At 39.8% G+C, this 18,211-nt stretch overlaps 3 protein-coding genes across 3 annotated transcripts; all 3 read left to right on the top strand.

Annotated features, from left to right (window-relative positions):
* Positions 1–12,298: 12,298 nt before the first annotated feature.
* Positions 12,299–13,967, top strand: N7462_010982 (CRAL-TRIO domain-containing protein; the record flags this gene model as incomplete). The annotated part of the gene is made up of 4 exons (XM_057082696.1): positions 12,299–13,063; positions 13,117–13,158; positions 13,236–13,335; positions 13,420–13,967. 4 exons carry the CDS (start codon positions 12,299–12,301, stop codon positions 13,965–13,967), a joined length of 1,455 nt encoding a protein of 484 aa, XP_056928051.1.
* Positions 13,968–15,361: 1,394 nt separating this feature from the next.
* N7462_010983 (fungal specific transcription factor domain-containing protein) lies at positions 15,362–17,074 on the top strand (the record flags this gene model as incomplete). Its single annotated transcript, XM_057082697.1, has 3 exons — positions 15,362–15,692; positions 15,742–16,159; positions 16,657–17,074. The coding sequence occupies 3 exons, from the start codon at positions 15,362–15,364 to the stop codon at positions 17,072–17,074; spliced, it is 1,167 nt and encodes a 388-aa protein (XP_056928052.1).
* A 453-nt stretch (positions 17,075–17,527) lies between these two features.
* N7462_010984 (Rieske (2Fe-2S) protein) lies at positions 17,528–18,087 on the top strand (the record flags this gene model as incomplete). Its single annotated transcript, XM_057082698.1, has 2 exons — positions 17,528–17,782; positions 17,830–18,087. The coding sequence occupies 2 exons, from the start codon at positions 17,528–17,530 to the stop codon at positions 18,085–18,087; spliced, it is 513 nt and encodes a 170-aa protein (XP_056928053.1).
* Positions 18,088–18,211: the final 124 nt, after the last annotated feature.

Below are 18,211 nucleotides of genomic sequence, written 5' to 3' on the forward strand. Positions count from 1 at the left end.
AAAAGTTTATAAAGATTTTAATTTAATTCCTTCGATTTAAACTATAATCTTGATTATAATACTAAAACAGCTATAAATAATAATATTTAACTAAGATTATTTAGTAAAATTATGCATCCTGATTAGGAAAAGCGTTAAAATTTTATGAAAATAAGGGTCGCTAAGGGTCGCTAAGGGTAACCCGTATAAGGGTAGGCGAGGGTCGCGGGTCGGGTAACCCTTATAAGGTTTAGACCCGACCCTCGCGAGGGTCGGGTCGAGGGTCTAAGTCTTGGACCCTCGCGAGGGTCGTGCCGAGGTCTATAAATACGGCTTTCAACTAGGCGAAGAAAGGTCTAGAAACGTTATATCTACTACTACTACTAGTAGTAGTAGTAGTAGTAAGGTAGTAGACCTTCCTTAGCTAGACTAAGGCGAAAATATTACGTCTATCGAGTGTATAGCTGCCGACGGGTAGCAGTTAGAACCCTAGTTTATCTTTAAAGGTAATAGTATCTTTATAGAATCTTAGTTTAATTAAATAGAGAACCTACTACTAAGAACTAGACATCTTCAGGGCCCACGAAAGCCTAAACCCGACCATAGCCTAACCCACGCGTAGGCCGGGTTTTAGGCCTAAAGTTAGAGCCTACGTCGGGCTTTAGGCCTAATTTATAGGCCTAGGGCCTACGTTAGGGGCCCGCGTAGGCCCCTAATATTAAGTAAACACTATAAATATAAGCCTTCCTTCCTACTTTATAATTTATATAAATTTTATCTATTTTTTTTAGTATCTAGGATACCGCTATATAGCACTACCTATATTTCTAACTATAGTTAAGAAATTACTTCTATATTTAGGCCTATTTTATAGTCTAGATTTCTAACTACAGTTAGAAATCTAGGGTAGTAGGATTATAATTAGAGTAGACCTGAATATATATATAATTTTTAACTACTATTAGAAAAGTAGGGTAGTAGGATAAGGAATAGAATAGAATAGACTAATTAATAATACTAAAAATTATTATCTTCCCTTATCTTCCGCTTTCTTCCTAATAAGCGCTATTAGGTATTAAGTTCTAGTAGCTATAGCTTAGAATTATCCCTTTCCTTATCCTCTTCTTCCTATTCCTTAGTATTACTAATCTTATTACCCTTAATATCCTCTAAGATCTTATCTTTCTCTTCCCTATATATTTTAATCTCCTTATATATAAAGTACTTCCTTAACTCCTCTAGTCCTTACTATTTAAGATTAAACCTTAATATATAAAGGAATATTATTAGTTCCTTAATTATCTTAGACTTTATCTAACTACGATAATAATAATAAAGATCCTAGGTAGTATTAAAGAGTCTCTCGATATCTACGTCTATAGCTAGAACTATAAGGATATCTTATATAAGTAATACGACTATAGGAAAACAAGCTTAGTTATCCCTCTAAAAGGGAAGAGGCTTAATTTTAATAGTATCTAGTATAAGTTAGTATTAAGTAACTATAAGAGGATAATTAATATACTACTATCTAGATATTAAGTTACTTTATTAACTACTAGCTTTACTAGCTTCGCCTACTATTTATATCCTTTTAATAACTTGCTTAGCTCTAAGCTAAGTTATATAGTTATATAATAACTCGTTAAGCCTTAGGTATTTATTAGATATTACTAATAAGAAGCTAGAGCTTCCTAGAATATATCCCGATAAGTATCTCGCTATTTTTTATCCTAGTTATTAGTTAGGAAGAATTAGAATTTATTATCTAGGGTAAGTATTATACTTATCGCGTAGAGATAGCTATAGGTACTATCTATCTTAGAGTAGTATTTATTAAGCTTTTACCGACTAGCTTCTAGCGCCTTTAATATCTAGACTTTCTATAGAATCCTCTTTCGCTTAAGCTAGCTAATTAATTTCTCTAGATAGCCGAAAAGTATATTATATATCTTAAAGACTAGATATACTATTATATCCCGAGTCTTTAAAAGCTTAGTAATATAAAGGAAGAATAGCTTAGTTAGATAAAGAAGGGAGTTAATTTAACGCTAACGTATTCCATAAGCGAGCCGCGCACATAAGCGAGCCGCGCACCCTACCAACCACTACTTTTTGAAAACACTATTTTTCCACCATAACACTAGATATTCATTCAAACTATTTAGTAGGGCACTAGCTAATCCTATGCCCTATAGTATTACATTTAGAACACCGAAACACCCGCTTGGTAGTAGGCTTAGCGCCCTCGGTAGGCTGCTAAGCAAGCTCTGTATTATCGTTTTGAATAGCTTCAACGCTTACTAGCAGCGTTGAAACTAGTGATATAGATTCGCTACCGTAGAACCTTCCTACCTAGCTATCTAGCGAGTAGAACGTTTGCGTTTTTAACGCTTCTTCTCGTTGGAACGGCGTAAATCCTTTACTTCCTATGCTAGAAGCGCTCCGTTATGCATCGCTAATTAGCACCCTTTGATCAATTAATCTAGCGCTCGCTGACTAGGGCTTCCTAGCGACCGCGAGCGCCTATATAGTAGAGCTTTGATAGATGAAGCTTGCTTGCTAAGCTGCTTAATCGTATAAGGCGTAGTAGGCACGAAAGCACTACTCCTACTACTAGGCCTACTAGTAGTAGGTGTTGGTGTTTGAAGCGATATATTAAGCTTCGATAGGACTCGCTCGGTATCTAGCGGAACTAGGCCGGCGCTAGCAAAGCTTGATTGAATCGTGCTAGGTAGGAAGGCTTCCTAGCGTGCTAGGGCGTAGGATTCTAGGAAGTCGAGCTTATTAATATAGTTATAGCCGAAGCGGGTTTAGGCCTTAATTAAGCGACCGTATGAGCGTTTTAGGATAGCAAAACATCCTATATCTAGCAGTTGTAGAAGATACGATAAATACGGTAGTATACAAAGTGGTATAACGTTGTTTTGCTAGCAGATTAGGTCGAATTGTAGTATTAGATAACTACTATAACTATCTAGTATCAACAAGCGATATTTGCCTTACGTACGACTAGTAGTTGCTAGTATAAAGAGCTTCTCTAGCTAACGTAGGCCTATATTATCGGTAGTCTAACTATTTAGTGATATTTCAAATCGCTAATCACTAGGAAGGTTATTAAACTAGCTTTGAATATAAACCTTCCCTTTAAATACTATACACAGCGGAAGCGAGTAGCCGGTTACTAATATAGATTCAATTGTTGTAACCTACTCCCGATTTCCTAGTTATAGAAGAGCTTTCCGACCGTATAGATCCTTCCGTGTAACAACTCTACTAGTCGCTATCAAGCCTATTGCAAAGCCGGTTTTATTAAAGTTATAGATATCGTTAGGAAGGATACCGTTATCGTTGATTGTTAATTCAACAAGCCTAAACTACGCGCGTAGGCTTGCTAGGTCTTCGTTTTGCGTACGTTGATAGTCGTAGCGTCTAGAGAATCGTGTGTAGAGCTCTAGTCGACGCCTAATATAATTAGAAGCCTAATTTACACCTATAGTAGAAGGTATAGTATTACCGCGTGATACTAGTAGAAGATTTACTATATCTCGAATATGCGAAGGCCTAGGAGATACTCCTCGCTTATCTAGCGATAGTATCTACTAGCAAAGCGAATCCTCTTCTTCCTATGTTAATTTATGACTATTTACACGTGTTTCCTAGCGATTTAGAGCGCCTTTTATACGGTCGCGAAGCGTGCTCTATAGCACGTTATAAATAGCTACTACTTTGCGTATAGATAGGGTAGGATCCTTTTGAATAGTAGCAATTGCAAATAGTATCCTACCCTCCCTATCTAGCGATTTTGAGCGCTTTTCAGAACGTTTTGGTAGCATAGTGTGTGGTGGAAGATAGTAGGTAGAAGATGGAAGACGCGTTTTCGATAGGGTGCGCGGCTCGCTTATGTGCGCGGCTCGCTTGTGGAATACGTTATTCTTTATCGCTTAGTAATATCTCTTCGTAGTTATAATCTATATAAAATAGACTAAATATTTAGTAAAGTCGCTTAGCTTAATAAAGTATAAGAAAGGTTAAATTCTAGTATATTCTAATATTTTAAATTAGAAAAAGCTTTAGTTTATTAGGTTAGAGATTATAGAATATCTCTCGATACTAAAGGCTTATATTAATATAGATAGTAAGAAATTAGACCTTCTTAAGAGTAGATAAAATACTCTAGTTTTAATATCGCGTATTAGCCTTAGCTACTAATAACTATCGGTCGGTCTAGATAGTTTCTATAGTATTATTTAGAGGGACTATATTTAGATAATCTAGTAGCTAATTTAGACTTAATTAGATAATATAAGTAAGATAGAGGGTTCGAATAAGTTTTATATTATTAGATAAAGCTTATTAAAGAGACTTAACTAGAGTCTTATTATTTAATATATTATTAGTTATAAGTCCGAAAACTCGGTCTTAAATCTCGTACTCTATAAGTATCTCTAAAAGAATAGTACTTAGATTTAAACTAGTATATAGACTATAGAGTAGCTTAAAACTAAGGAGAACCTCTCGATAGACCTAGTCTATATTAATAAAATAACTAGTAATAGCTATAAATACTTAAGTAAATAGTAATATCTAATAATTAAGTATAATTAAAATCTTAGATTATAGAGGAAGTATTCGAAGGATATCTTAGTATTAGTTCTTTACTAGTATTTTAAGGTAGCGACGAACTATAATAGAAGATAGAATAGAAGGATAGAATCCTATAGTCTAAGCTATCTTAATTAGGCTTAGAAAGGTTAGGTACTTAATAAGGGTAAATAGAAGACGATTTATAGAAAGAAAGAATAAAATCGTCTCTTCCTACTTTAGTTAAGAGAATAGGGTATTAGTCTAGGTAGTATCCTAGTAATATTTAGTTATACTCTTAAGAGTTTAAGGCTCTATACTATACCTTTTATTATAAAAACTAAGAAATTTCCCTATCTTAGTAGCTATCTAATTATAAATAGCTAGTAGTCTTTAGATATCTTACTATTATAGATAGACTATAGCTAGTCTTCCTTCCTTAGCTCTACTTCTTTTTCGAGTAAGGATACTTAAGAATTTAGCGGTATTATTTATATATAACCTTTAGTACGCTATCTATACTATATATAACTTAATTAAAATATTTCTAATAATCGGAGAGATAGTTAGAGTCCTAGTTAATCTTACTCTTTATCCTATAATTAGTTTAGAGCTACTACTTGATATAGTTATTATAAGATATAATATTATAGAGAATATAAGCCTTTCTTTAACTAGGACTAATATACTTAAGTATTAATAGAATAGTAAGAGGAACTACTAGTCGGAGGAATAATATATTATTAGCGTCTAAGGTATAATAAGATATAGATAGGTTTATAAGTAATTATAAATTATTAAGGTATAGTAGGTAATTAATCTCCTTATTATATAGGGATAATAGGAGATTAGAGTTCTAGCTCTAAGATATTATTTAGTTTAGGTAAGAAGATAAAGTAGAAAAAAGTAGTATACTAAGAGGAGAAGTAAGAGTATACTTTATAAGAGTAAGAGTAAATAGGTATAGCTTTAAAGATAGGGCTATAATAATATAAGAATCTTATTAGATAGGAAGAGTAACTTACGTAAGTCTAGCCTATTAGAGCCTATAAAAGCCTACGAAAGCCTATATAAAGCCTATATAAGCCTACGAAAGCCCGTATAAAGCCTACGAAAGCCTATAAAAGCCCGTATAAAGCCTACGAAAGCCTATAAAAGCCTATATAAAGCCTACGAAAGCCTACGAAAGCCTATATAAAGCCTACAAAAGCCTATAAAAGCCTATATAAAGCCTATTCCTAGCCTATCGAGCCCTAATAACCCTAAAAAATTTTCAACTAAAAGCTTTTAGACCTTAGGCTAAGACCTAAACTCTATAGTTCTTTCCTACTTACTTTTCTAACTATAGTTAAAATAGTAGGGTTAAAAATCGCTTATATATTTAGGCCTATTACTATCCTTAATAATAATAACTACTAATATTCTAATAGCGGTTAGAAAAGTTAGCTATAGACTAGTATAATTATAAAAGTAATTTTTTAACTATAGTTAGAAAGTTATATATACTAGATTAAGGTATATACTATAAGGACTACTATATATATATATTAATAACTTTATATAGAAGATTATCCCTTTACTAATAGGAACCGCCTAACACGATAGAAATTCGCTCTTTCGTAGTAATTAAAATAAAATAAGCAACTCTAATATAGAATTTAGAGAGATTTCCTAAACTTACCTATTTCTTAGTAAGTGCTAATAGTATTCTTTAAGATATAACTATAATAATTGTTAGATATAGTATTTAATTTTAATAATTAAGCGAAATTATAAACGCTAAGACCTTGATTTTATATAAAGATAGGCTTTATCGGGGGCCTATTAGGGGCCCGACGTGGGCCTAGTAGTCGGGCTTAGGCCTAAGGTTTAGGCCTAAAGCCTACGTCGGGCTAGGCTTTAGGCCCGACCTTAGGCCCGCTGGTGGGCTTTGAAGATGTCTACTAAGAACTACTATTACTCTATCGCTAAACGGTTAGATAACCGATAGTATAGTAGTTTAATAGCTTTAATTCTTTATAGAATTAATATACGACTATACGAAATCGGGTAAAAAACGTATCCTAATATTCGATAGTTATAGTTCGTATCTTATATTCGAATTCCTATACCTTTACGAAGAGAATAATATCCTACCTATAGGATTCCTACCGTATACTATATATCTTTACTAGCCGCTAGACGGTAAGCCGTTTCTAAGCTATAAGTAATACTTCCGCTTAGCGAATAACGACTACACGTTTTAGGGTAGAAGCCCTATCAGAAGATCCGAGTTCCTTTAAATAATCGGTAATATTTGAAATAGAGCGTTTAGCTAGCGAATTATTCGTGAATCGTTTAAAGATCGAGGGATCTATCTAGTCGATAGTAGAAAGGTTATTAATAGCCTTCCTATCTAAGATTACCTAGATCTTATAGCGCTAGATCTATAACCGCTTTATATAATACCTTCACTACTACCTATATCTTCTTCTAGTATCGACTAATTGCTACCTAGATCTATATAGGATCTAGAGAAGAATCAAAAGAAGATTACTAGATATTAATAAGAAGATCTTACACCTAGGTAGCAACGTAATCTTGACCGGTTATTTTATTATAACAAGATTACTATAGAGAACCTAAATCTAGCGAACGATACTATTCGCAAGATTAGGGAAGCTTAACAACCACTACAGCGCCTAATCACTAAGCGCTAGGTTAAAACACTACTTAGCAAAATAGGGGTACTCTCTATTAGAGATACAAATCGTTCTATTACTAAAAGAAATAAGAAGGAAACAGAGGCAGAGCGGAAGCGGGTAAGGAAGCAGTAGAAGAAAGCGTATAGAATATCACTACCACCAGATCCTACACAGGAATCCTAGGCATTATTAGATAGAGCAGAGGAAGCACGTCAGAACGGGCTAGGTTTCTTTATAGATACTAGTAGGATGCAAGAGTAGATAGGGGAAATACGAAAAATTGGCAGTCTGTGTGTGGTTGGCAGTCTGTGCGTGGCGCACCCACAACCCGGAAGGGTTGGGGGGGGCGGTGTAAGGCACTAATAGTAGGTTCTTTAAGAATATCACGTCTAAGGCCGGCAGTATAGGGCAAGGTCTATGCATCTCAATGGTATCTCTTGATTAAGTAATAGCTTCTCAAATTGAGTAACTAGGACAAATTTCATTGCAGAACCCGTCTCTAAACTATCTGTTAACGAGAATGATCTATGTAATAGTCTTACTAGCCCTGCTCTTTTTGGACTGGTACTATTGCTTTGGGACACTCAAAAGCATCCTATTTATCTTTAGTTTCTCGTTTAGTGTTCGGTTCATTTAAATCAATAGTCGTGGGGAAATCTTTTTATGTCGGGCAATAGTCTTATTTCTTTTTTTCGCCTTGCTTATTACTATAACATTAGCGAAGCCCTATAGCAATATATTGAAAGATCCCACTAGAACCGTCTGTGCCTATTCTCAATCGATCACGCTGATAATATTAAAATCATAGAAGAGTATATCTTGCTAATTTATATAGGCATATTAAAGATAAAAGGGCCCAAGGTATTACTACTATGTTTTGCAGCCTCACAATAAATATAGGTATACAGACTCCTTGCCTCTAGAGCTACCCTTGTTTCCCTCTGATTTATAAACTACCTTTGCACGTACCTTGTAGAATGCCGCTAACTACTTCAATAAATCGTAACTACGGTCCTTACGATCGATAAAAGATATCATTTGCGACCGTATACTTTGTGCTTTAGTAATATGTGCTATAGCAGGATAAAGCTTCCCGATCTTGTCAAATAGGAATTTTGCTAGCTCCTATGAAAAGTCTATTAGCTAGAGGTGTATTTTCGCTAGATCTTTATCCGTAAGACGGCGCTTCGCTTTATCAAAGGGATATAAGTAGTTAACGTAATTCACTAGCGAGCTGGCCACACTAGCGAGCTGGCCACCCCATCCAAACGCGTCTTCTATCTTCCACCTACTATCTTCCACTATGCACTATGCCACCAAAACGTTCTGAAAAACGCTCAAAATCGCCAGATAGGGAGGGTAGGATACTACTCGCTATCAAAGCTATTCAAAATAATACAACCCTATCTATACGCAAAGCAGCAACAGTTTACAATGTGCCCCGTTCTACCTTACAGACGCGTATATTAGGCGTGTCAAATCGCCAGGAGACACGCGCAAATAGCTATAAATTGACACAAGAAGAAGAGGATTCGCTTTGCTAGTAGATACTATCGCTTGATACGCGTGGTGCTTCCCCTAGGCCTTCGCATATTAAAGATATAGCAAATCTTCTACTAGCAACGCGTAGTGATAACTAGTCTTCTTCGATCGGTTTTAATTGGGTAACACGCTATATTCAACGATAATCAGAGCTTCGTACACGATTCTCTAAACGCTACGACTATCAACGTGCACAAAACGAAGATCCTACTAGTCTACGCGCGTAGTTTAGACTAGTAGAGCGTACGATTAATGAAAACGGGATCTAATCAAACGATATCTATAACTTTAATGAAACTGGCTTTGCAATAGGCCTTATATCTACAGCTAAAATTGTTACACGAAAGGAATTCTACGGTCGGAAGCCTCTACTACAACCTGGAAATCGGGAGTAGGTAACAATAATTGAATCTATATCGGCAACCGGCTACTCGCTTCCGCCGTGTATAGTATTCAAAGGGAAGGTTTGGATTGCTAGCTGGTTTGATAACCTACTGAAAGACTAGCGAATCGAAGTATCACCGAACGGTTAGACTACCGATAATATAGGCCTACGTTAGCTAGAGAAGCTATTTATACTAGCAACTACTAGTCGTACGTAAGGTAAATATCGCTTATTGATACTAGATAGTTATAGAAGCTATCTAACACTATAATTCGACCTAATCTGCTAGCAAAATAATATTATACCACTTTGTATGCTACCGTATTCGTTATATCTTCTGCAGCCGCTAGATATAGGATGTTTTGCTATCCTAAAACGCTTATACGGTCGCTTAATTAAGGCTCAAACTCGCCTAGGATATATGTTAGAGAATAACTACTTGTACAGGGTAGAAAGCCTGTCGACTAGGTAGGAAGATAAACGTCAAGTAAGGAAAGCAAAACACTGTTTCTTGCTATCATGGATCTCTCCATAATCCTCAATTTATGTACAAGCTTCAACACTTTTCCCACATGACCAAGCAAAGACGATGGATCACATTATAACATGCGGTCTGACGTGGCCCCCATGTGTCAGAGATAAGCAAAGGCTACAGAGAAGAGGGGTCCACGAATCCCTAATGGAAGGGCACCGAACCCTCAGGGTCTTGTAGGTCATGCATCCTTGTTGGGGAGACGTGGGGCTGTCATGCCGAAGCCTGACCGATAAGGTGTCGAGTTGACACCTGAGGCGTGAAGTTGGGAATAGCTTCATGTTGCAATATCATATGACAATATAACCATATCGACAAGCTCGACTTCCTAGAAGCCTACGCCCTAGCACGCTAGGAAACCTTCCTACCTAGCACTATACAATCAAGCTTCGCCAGCGCTAGCCTAGTTCCGCTAGATGCCGACCGAGTCCTATCGAAGCTTAATATATCGCTTCGAACACCTACACTACCAGCAAGCAGGCCTAGTAGTAGGAGTAGCGCTTTCGTGCCTACTACGCTATATACGATTAAGCAGCTTAGCAAGCAAGCTTCATCTATCAAAGCTCTACTAGGCAAGCGCTCGCGGTCGCTAGGAAGCCCTACAGAGAGAGCGCTAGATCAATTGATAAAAGGGTGCCAATTAGCGATGCATAGCGGAGCGCTTCTAGCACAGGAAGTTAAAGATTTACGCTAATTCAACGAGAAGAAGCGTCAAAAACGCACACGGTCTAATCGCCAGATATCTAGGCAGCAAGATCCTACGGTCGGCGAATCTATATCTCTTGAATCAACGTTGCTAGCAAGCGTTGAAGCTATTCAAAACGATGATACAGAGCTTGCTCAGCAGCCTACTATAGGCGCTAAGCCTACTACTAGGCGTGTGTTTCGGTGTTCTGGATGTGGGAATATAGGGCATAAGATTAATCAATGTAATACTAGATAGTTGAATCGAATATATAGCGTTTTGGTGGAAAAATAGTGTTTTCAAAAAGTAGTAGGTGGTAGGGTGGCCAGCTCGCTAGTGTGGCCAGCTCGCTAGTGAATTACGTTAACGTTTTCCCTTTACATAATCCATGCAAATATACGGTGTATCAGTTTGAGCCGGAATATCCGTATGCTTCTTTATAATTAGTATAGTAACAACCTTGCTCTTAAGAAGTCGGAGGCAATTTTGTAAGCGTACCTCACTAACTTCACTAGAGCTTGATTTCAATAGATTATGTCCTATTTAGCATCCGAGGGCGATATTTGACGTTACGCTTTCCGTACTCGGCTCTCCACCATCGAGTTGCACTTTTAATTTCACGTTATTTGTCCTGTTTTTCCCTTTTTTTTTTTGCTGGTCCTAGATCTCAGTTGCTAGCTTACGAAGATGATTATGACCCCCGTTATCGATTTAATTTACAAAATCTTTGTCTTGGGAAGCTAGGTCTAGGGATGACATACGTGATTGAGAGTCAAGATGGATATGTGAGTCTTCTCCGTATTCAATATGTTCTTATTTTCGATATAGAGTTAGGTCGAAAATGTGTTATTAGGCTCTCGAAACGTCAGGATTAGGTCAAATTTTGGGAATTGCGGAAATATACCCGTTCAGATCGACGATTAGAATCTGAACCTGACCATTTGAGGCTTAGTTGTGGAAGAAAAAAGCCCTCCGTAATATCGTTATGGATAGATATCACGTGAGAAAGTGTAGGCAATGTGAAGTCACCCTAATAAAAACCCTCCCTATATCCGAGATATTGTGTTATTAATTTCTTTGGTTTCGTTTCATACCAGGCAGGTATAATGAGTCACACATGATCCTAGTCGATATACCCATGATGCCAATATTATTTGTGAAAACGCATTTGGAGCACCAAATCTTCAGCTGGAGATTACGAACCCCCCTAAAACACTTAGTCTCACGTGATAATGGGTTGGCCGACAATGGCCCTAGCTCGACGACCTTCTGAGCATAAGCCCCCAGCGAACTCTTTTAGTTAATTACCAAAGTCAAACTGGAGAGATAGCCCTATGGATATGCAGTTTTTCTTCATAGTTTAAAGCGACCAATGATTCGGAGCGCGCTGTTGTTCTCAATTTTGTGACGCTGACTGCATGTGTTTTCCCGTTGGTTCATCTGCGACCGAGGGCCCGAGGTTCCCCATAAAGGCAACTCACTGGTGAAACCTGGGGAACTGGTGGGTTGAATGGTTGATCCTTTTCCTCGATCAGATTACGATCGCCCCTTATGAGGCCATAAGAGGAGCGCATTGGCCCTGTTCGCCAGAAATCTAGGGAAATGCGGGGACCGAGGCAGACTACGGGGCAGTGGGATTGAGGGGCTTCATGTGGATTGGGGAAGATCGGATCACGAGAGGATCAGCCACCACAAGAGGTCCTATATTATCCGGCTGCTAGCACCCACAGCCCGTCCTGCTTGACCTTCTCGATCGTTTTGCGACTCAAATAATCACAAGCAGTTTTTGGCCAAGGAGACTTTCGTAAATCTTTCCTTGCCTGGTGATCCGTTTGAACACACTGAATTATCTACATCCAAAGCAACAATACTCAATAGCCAGAAGCCTTCTCGCCATACCACAGAAAATGGCTTCGGATGGACCAAAGTCAGGATTCTTGGGAAATTTGAATCAGGATCAGGAGGCAAAGCTACAAACACTATGGACAGTCTTACTGAAGGCAGTCGAAACGTCCTCTCAGGAAGGACTCTCCAGTCATCTTGCCGAGGAGCATCCCGGTCCATCACAACCGCAGCGGCGGCTCTCTCTACTAGGTCGGACACAGAGCAATATTTCCGACAAGGGCACCACGGGCGTTTCCAGTTCGCTGTACCAGCAAAAGATCATCACGTATCTTCGAGGGCTTGGTATTGGCGCCCATGAGACTAAGATGGTTCAGAAAGCCTTGTCCGACATCACACCTGTCGAATTACAAAAGGGAATTCTTGATACCCTCAAACATGATCACCCCGATGCTATGCTCCTGCGATTTCTTCGGGCCCGAAAGTGGGATGTTCCAAAGGCATTTGCAATGATGATGGACTCCATCGTTTGGCGAGTTAAGGAAATGCATGTGGACGATGACCTGCTGGCAAAAGGCGAGCTTCATGCGTTAAAGCAATCTCAAAATACAGCGGATGTTGCGGAGCAAAAGGCAGGCAAAGACTTTTTGGCCCAAATGCGTATGGGCAAAAGTTATGTTCATGGAACCGACAAATTGGGTCGACCTATTGTTGTTATTCGAGTCCAGCTCCATAAACCTGGTGCTCAAAGTGAGGAAACTTTGGAGAGGTATATTGTCCATGTAATTGAGTCAGTCAGGCTCACACTCACTCCTCCTGTTGAAACCGCTGTATGTTTTCTTCCTCCACTATCGAGAAGAAATTTGGGCTTACCGTCTTATAGGCAGTTGTTTTTGACATGACTGGGTTTTCTCTCTCAAATATGGTATGTTACAATCCACTATTTCATTATTGTTTATATTTCAAACCGCCATTCAGTCACTAAGGTAACTTTTCATATAGGAGTATCCTCCCGTGAAGTTCATTCTCAAATGCTTCGAGGCAAACTATCCGGAGTCTCTGGGAATTATGCTGATTCATAATGCACCATGGGTCTTTTCAGGTGCGTAAATGATAATGAAACCTGATCAATGGCTTGGTTTTCGAAGAGAAGTTGTAACTGAATGTGGTCTCTTTTAACCTTTAGGAATCTGGAGACTCATTCGGGGCTGGATGGATCCGGATATTGCCGCTAAAGTTAATTTCACCAACTCAGCAGCTGATCTCGCGAAGTTCATTTCTCGTGATCAGCTTGTTGATGATCTAGGAGGCAATGAAAAATGGAAATATGAATATGTTGAGCCCAAGGAGAATGAGAATGCCCTGATGGAGGATACCACGACTCGGGATGCTCTATGTCGTGAGCGAGAGCAAATTGGGGAGGAGTTTCTGACTGCCACATCAAAATGGGTTGAAGCTGCCAAATCAAAGAAAAAGACGCGAATTCAATCGTCCGAGAGTCAGCGGGCTTACCTTGCGGAGCGTCTGCGCGTTAACCACTGGAAGCTCGATCCGTATGTCCGGGCCCGTCTCTGTCTGGACAGGATGCATGTCATCCAGAAAGATGGCAAGGTTGACTTCTACCCCAATGATAAGGATAATCGGGAGATTAAATCCCACGAAATTGGCAAGACATCGGACATTGAGCATCTTGAGATAGTGAACGAAGGCGTCACTCAGGCTACTGTTTCATAGACGTTGCTTTTTCCGATTTTATTGAATTTAAAGTAGAAAGTTCGGATTATGTTCAGGCATTACGAGAATGAACGGTGTCTTTTTCATTGGTCAATTCCTTGGCGACAGTACAGGGTAGACATATTCAAGAGCCTAGCAAGTCCCGAGTCCCGACCGGGGCACCATAGTGGAACTTGGAATAGCTTGCTTACCGAAGACTAGTATGTGCCGTAAATAATTGACTTTCCTTGACATGGCGTCAATCAAAGTTCTATTCTGGAGCTGGTTACTCTGGCATTATCATTAACGTCAAATTCGCAAAGACAGGAGGGCGTAGGCAGATCATGCCTCCTTTAGGAGACTACCGATGAAAAACACGCTATCAGGGATGATGGCTTACGACACGCATATTGCTCTTCTGATCACAGAAGTAAAACACTATAAAATATGAGCCACAACCAAGACTTTTGATGATATCTTGAAGTCTTGATTGACATTTTCTGCCAAGTAAATATTGCCTAAGTTGTTTGATCTATAATTCACCAAAGATCTCGTGATGTTCGCTGGCATCACTTCGCATCTTTCTTTTTTAACATAAAAAGAGTGAGCTCGTACTTTCAATGTGCGGTACAACCCCATCATCTAACGTCTCCAATTTGAATGAAGTTCAATTCTGCCAAATACGCCCGGTCCGAGGTTGGCTGCAATTGCTAATTAGTCAGGCGATTATACTCCGAACTCCGCGGCCTGCTCCGAACTCCGATTATTCTCCATTATTATACTCAGCTCACTGTTACTCCGTGTTATACTCATCATTGCAACTATAGGAAAATGATAACTACTCGAAGAAATGGTCAATTATCGTCCTGTGAACCATGCCGCAAATCTAAACTAAGATGCGGTCACGAAGCACCTATATGTGGACGCTGTGCTCATCGAGGTTTGCGGGACCAGTGCGTCTACCATCCGGCCCCTTTAACACGAAGTACCCCGCGGCAACCTCAACACAAACGGCAGAAAATGGACAAGATAAGTACAATAAGAAGCGCCGGATTGACCATTGATCAGTCATCATGGACACAAAAAAAATTATCCGTATCTACGCCTGGTTTCCTCGGACACACAAGCTATTCAAATACTCTTACGGATACAGATGCTGAAGTTCCCATCATGAATGAAGTCGTGACTACTTTCACCAGGTCCTTTGTTCTTGACTCGGAAAGAGTACAACTAGGTGCACAGGCTCTTACCCTTCTGCGGAATTTGCCTCTCTACAAATATGTGTCGACCCTTCGCTACAAGATTGGGGAAGGATGGTTTCTTGGCGAGGTTTTCACAAACATGATCTTCAAGGTTGTTGAGGATATGTGGAATGAATTAGGGAGATTGAGAGTGAAAATGAACGTGCCTTGGTCATGTCAAAACAGCTGTTCCAAGCTCCTGCACGTCCCTTTCATGTCTATAAAGGGATGTCCATATCAGAATTCATGTCAAGTGCTTCCGGGAGATGGGAGACAGTTGGTATGGTATTCTGTGTGACTGGACTCGCGACCGAGTGGATATCTGAGGATGACCTTATCCTCCGAAAACATGACTCTGTAGACACGAAAGTTCTTGCGACAACCGCAAGTACTGTCTGTGATATATGTCTACAGTTTTGCGATAGTGTTGGTATCGTGAACGACCTTGTTAGCTGGCTGCTGGTGCACCAGACGGCACTTTTGGCAATCGTTTATGGCGAGAGTGGTGAGAAAATCCAATCTCGAGTTGCGAGGATGTCTAATAAGAGCAACAGACTACCGGCCATGGAAAAAATTAGGAGATCTTGCAACGGCCATTTTTGCACTTGGTCTTCATCAAGATTCAAGTCAGACAACCCCCTTCTTCTTAAACGAACTACGAAAGCGTACAATGGTGGCTGCATTCACAATGGACAAGGAGTTAGCTACATTTTTGGGCCGTCCCCCTCTCATCAGTTGGCGGTATTGTAATATCTCCTACCCACTTGATGTGAGCTTCGAAGAATTGCTGGTGGAACCTACACCTACAGACGATGTAATTGCCCGCCTGCAGAAAAACCAGGGGTGGAATTCGAAGGATACTTTGACAAAGGGGTCCTGGGCTAGAATAATCCTTCTTCGGAGTATTCAGCGTGAAAAGGTCCTCGAGCTTTCACTGGGATCCCAAAGTGAAGACTTGCAAGCAAAAGTCAGGTACGTTCCAATTTTTTTCAGAATTCTAACAAATCACATTTTATTTTTCTTCTTTCTTTTTCTTTTATCTTTTGCTTGCTTACTTCAACCTACTTCAATTTTCAAAATACCCGATGGAGTGCAAATTCTAAAACCTTGGCTAGAGAGCTCTCTGAAGAGAATTTGCGGATGCGACTAGCATTACCGAACTCGCTTCGTTGGAGGCCGGATCACGATTACTCTTCTGTCTTGCTTGTAGAGGAAAGGCTTTTATTTTCATTGCACCTAGATTTTCTATATGATGACCTTCTGCTACATCGAATTTTGCAGGAAAGAACCGCTTCGGGGTTCAATACCATCGTCACAACGTCAAGAGAAATTCTGAGCGCGTTGCTTTTCATGATCGGAAAATCGACGCGATTGAGGAGCCATTTGTTTGATTTGGGTTGGAATGTAAGTACTTCTTACCGGTTTTCATATCCTCTTAAATGAAACCCGATGGAAAAGGATGCTAACAGTGCATCGCATCAGATGTGTTATTTCGGATTACCTGCGGCTGGAATTTTGTGTGCAGAGCTTCTGCGTCAAAGCCAGTCACCTGCACCAGACAAACCTACCGAGTTTCCTCGATCAGAGGTGATCCAATCTCTGAGCGTCTTTGCATCTCACCTGGAAAATCTTATACAGCCTAATGAGGGCAACTATCACGTCTCACAGCAGGGTCAGAGAAGCATTGGTCGCGTCCTTGATCAGGTTCTCTCCGTCAATAGCCCACCTTCCACAGTCCAGGTATTGGATGCACTAAATAAAGGCTCTCTTTTTGAAGATTTGTTCCAGGATGTCAACGAAAATGACCGTGGAGCGTTACTAGACTGGCTAGGTGGGACAGTGGAACATAGGCCAGATTCATGGCTAGGATGGGTGAATTTCAGCTAGGAAATTATATCTTGCTCTCTGGCTTTTATCGCATATTTGACTCTTACCTGCAATTGTTCCATGTGCGAGATGTGTATGTTGGGGAATACTCATATTTTGGATACATTTCTTTTGGCCTAAGGCAGAATCTCGTAAATTACTGTTTTGTTTATGCCTGAGGCTAAAAGACCGGTTGTTTCGGAGCGCCGCACTCCTAGATTAGTAAGCGGACACCAGCCTGAGCGTGAAACTGACATTAATCTCAGGTTTCCGAAAGATAGGCATCATATCTTGTCGTCTCCATGTTCAGATACTCTTCATAGATCGTGCACAAAAACGAATTCTGTCTTATTTGCGCTTATCAATAATCAAAACCCTTTGTTGACCGGCTAAAATAGCCGGTGGGGCGACGAGGAGGCCAACTTTTGGGTAAAATTCCAGACCCCTCCGATTGTCCAACCCACCCGGCACAAAATGAATCCTTTTCAGCGCCAGCGGCAGACTCAGACTGCCTGGCACTCAGTTGGACTTTACTCCACATATCCTGATCTCGGTCAGGACGAAGACTGCTCTCGAATTGCACCGAGATGCAAAGCATTCGCCATCCCCATGACAAACGATGGTTTAAATCCAAAACAGCCGACCGAGGCAGACATCGATGTCCCTGGAGATTTGAAGGATCAGGTTCTTGTCTTTAAATACAAGGGATCCATGGTTGCTGTTGATCATGTGAGTGAATCTAAACAGCAAATCTGAGCCTCGTTGACTGTCCATAGCAATGCCCCCACTCGTCATTTCCTCTTTCGCAAGGGAGCCTATTTGATATCGAAGACTTTGGCATCATTCTTAGCGCTGGTATCACTTGTCCCAAACATGGCTGGTCGTTCGACCTGTTCTCTGGCCGCGCGGATCGAGGTAATTATAGATTAAAAGTGTGGGAGGTGGAGCTGCGTGACCACCAAGGATCATCTCAACAGACTTCTGAGAACATCGACAAGGAGGTTTGGGTAAGGCGTAAACAGCGAATTGGTTAAAGCGTTACATCTCTTCCATGTTACACCCATGCAACATTTCAATACCGAAGTTGGCCTCGACTTTGATGGTATGCACTGTATAAAATGGGGTCTAATAATGAATGACGAGATTGTCTGGATGAAA

This window comes from Penicillium macrosclerotiorum (genome assembly GCF_028827735.1).
Source record: "Penicillium macrosclerotiorum strain IBT 26536 chromosome Unknown utg000011l_segment0_segment0, whole genome shotgun sequence".
NCBI lineage: Eukaryota > Fungi > Ascomycota > Eurotiomycetes > Eurotiales > Aspergillaceae > Penicillium > Penicillium macrosclerotiorum.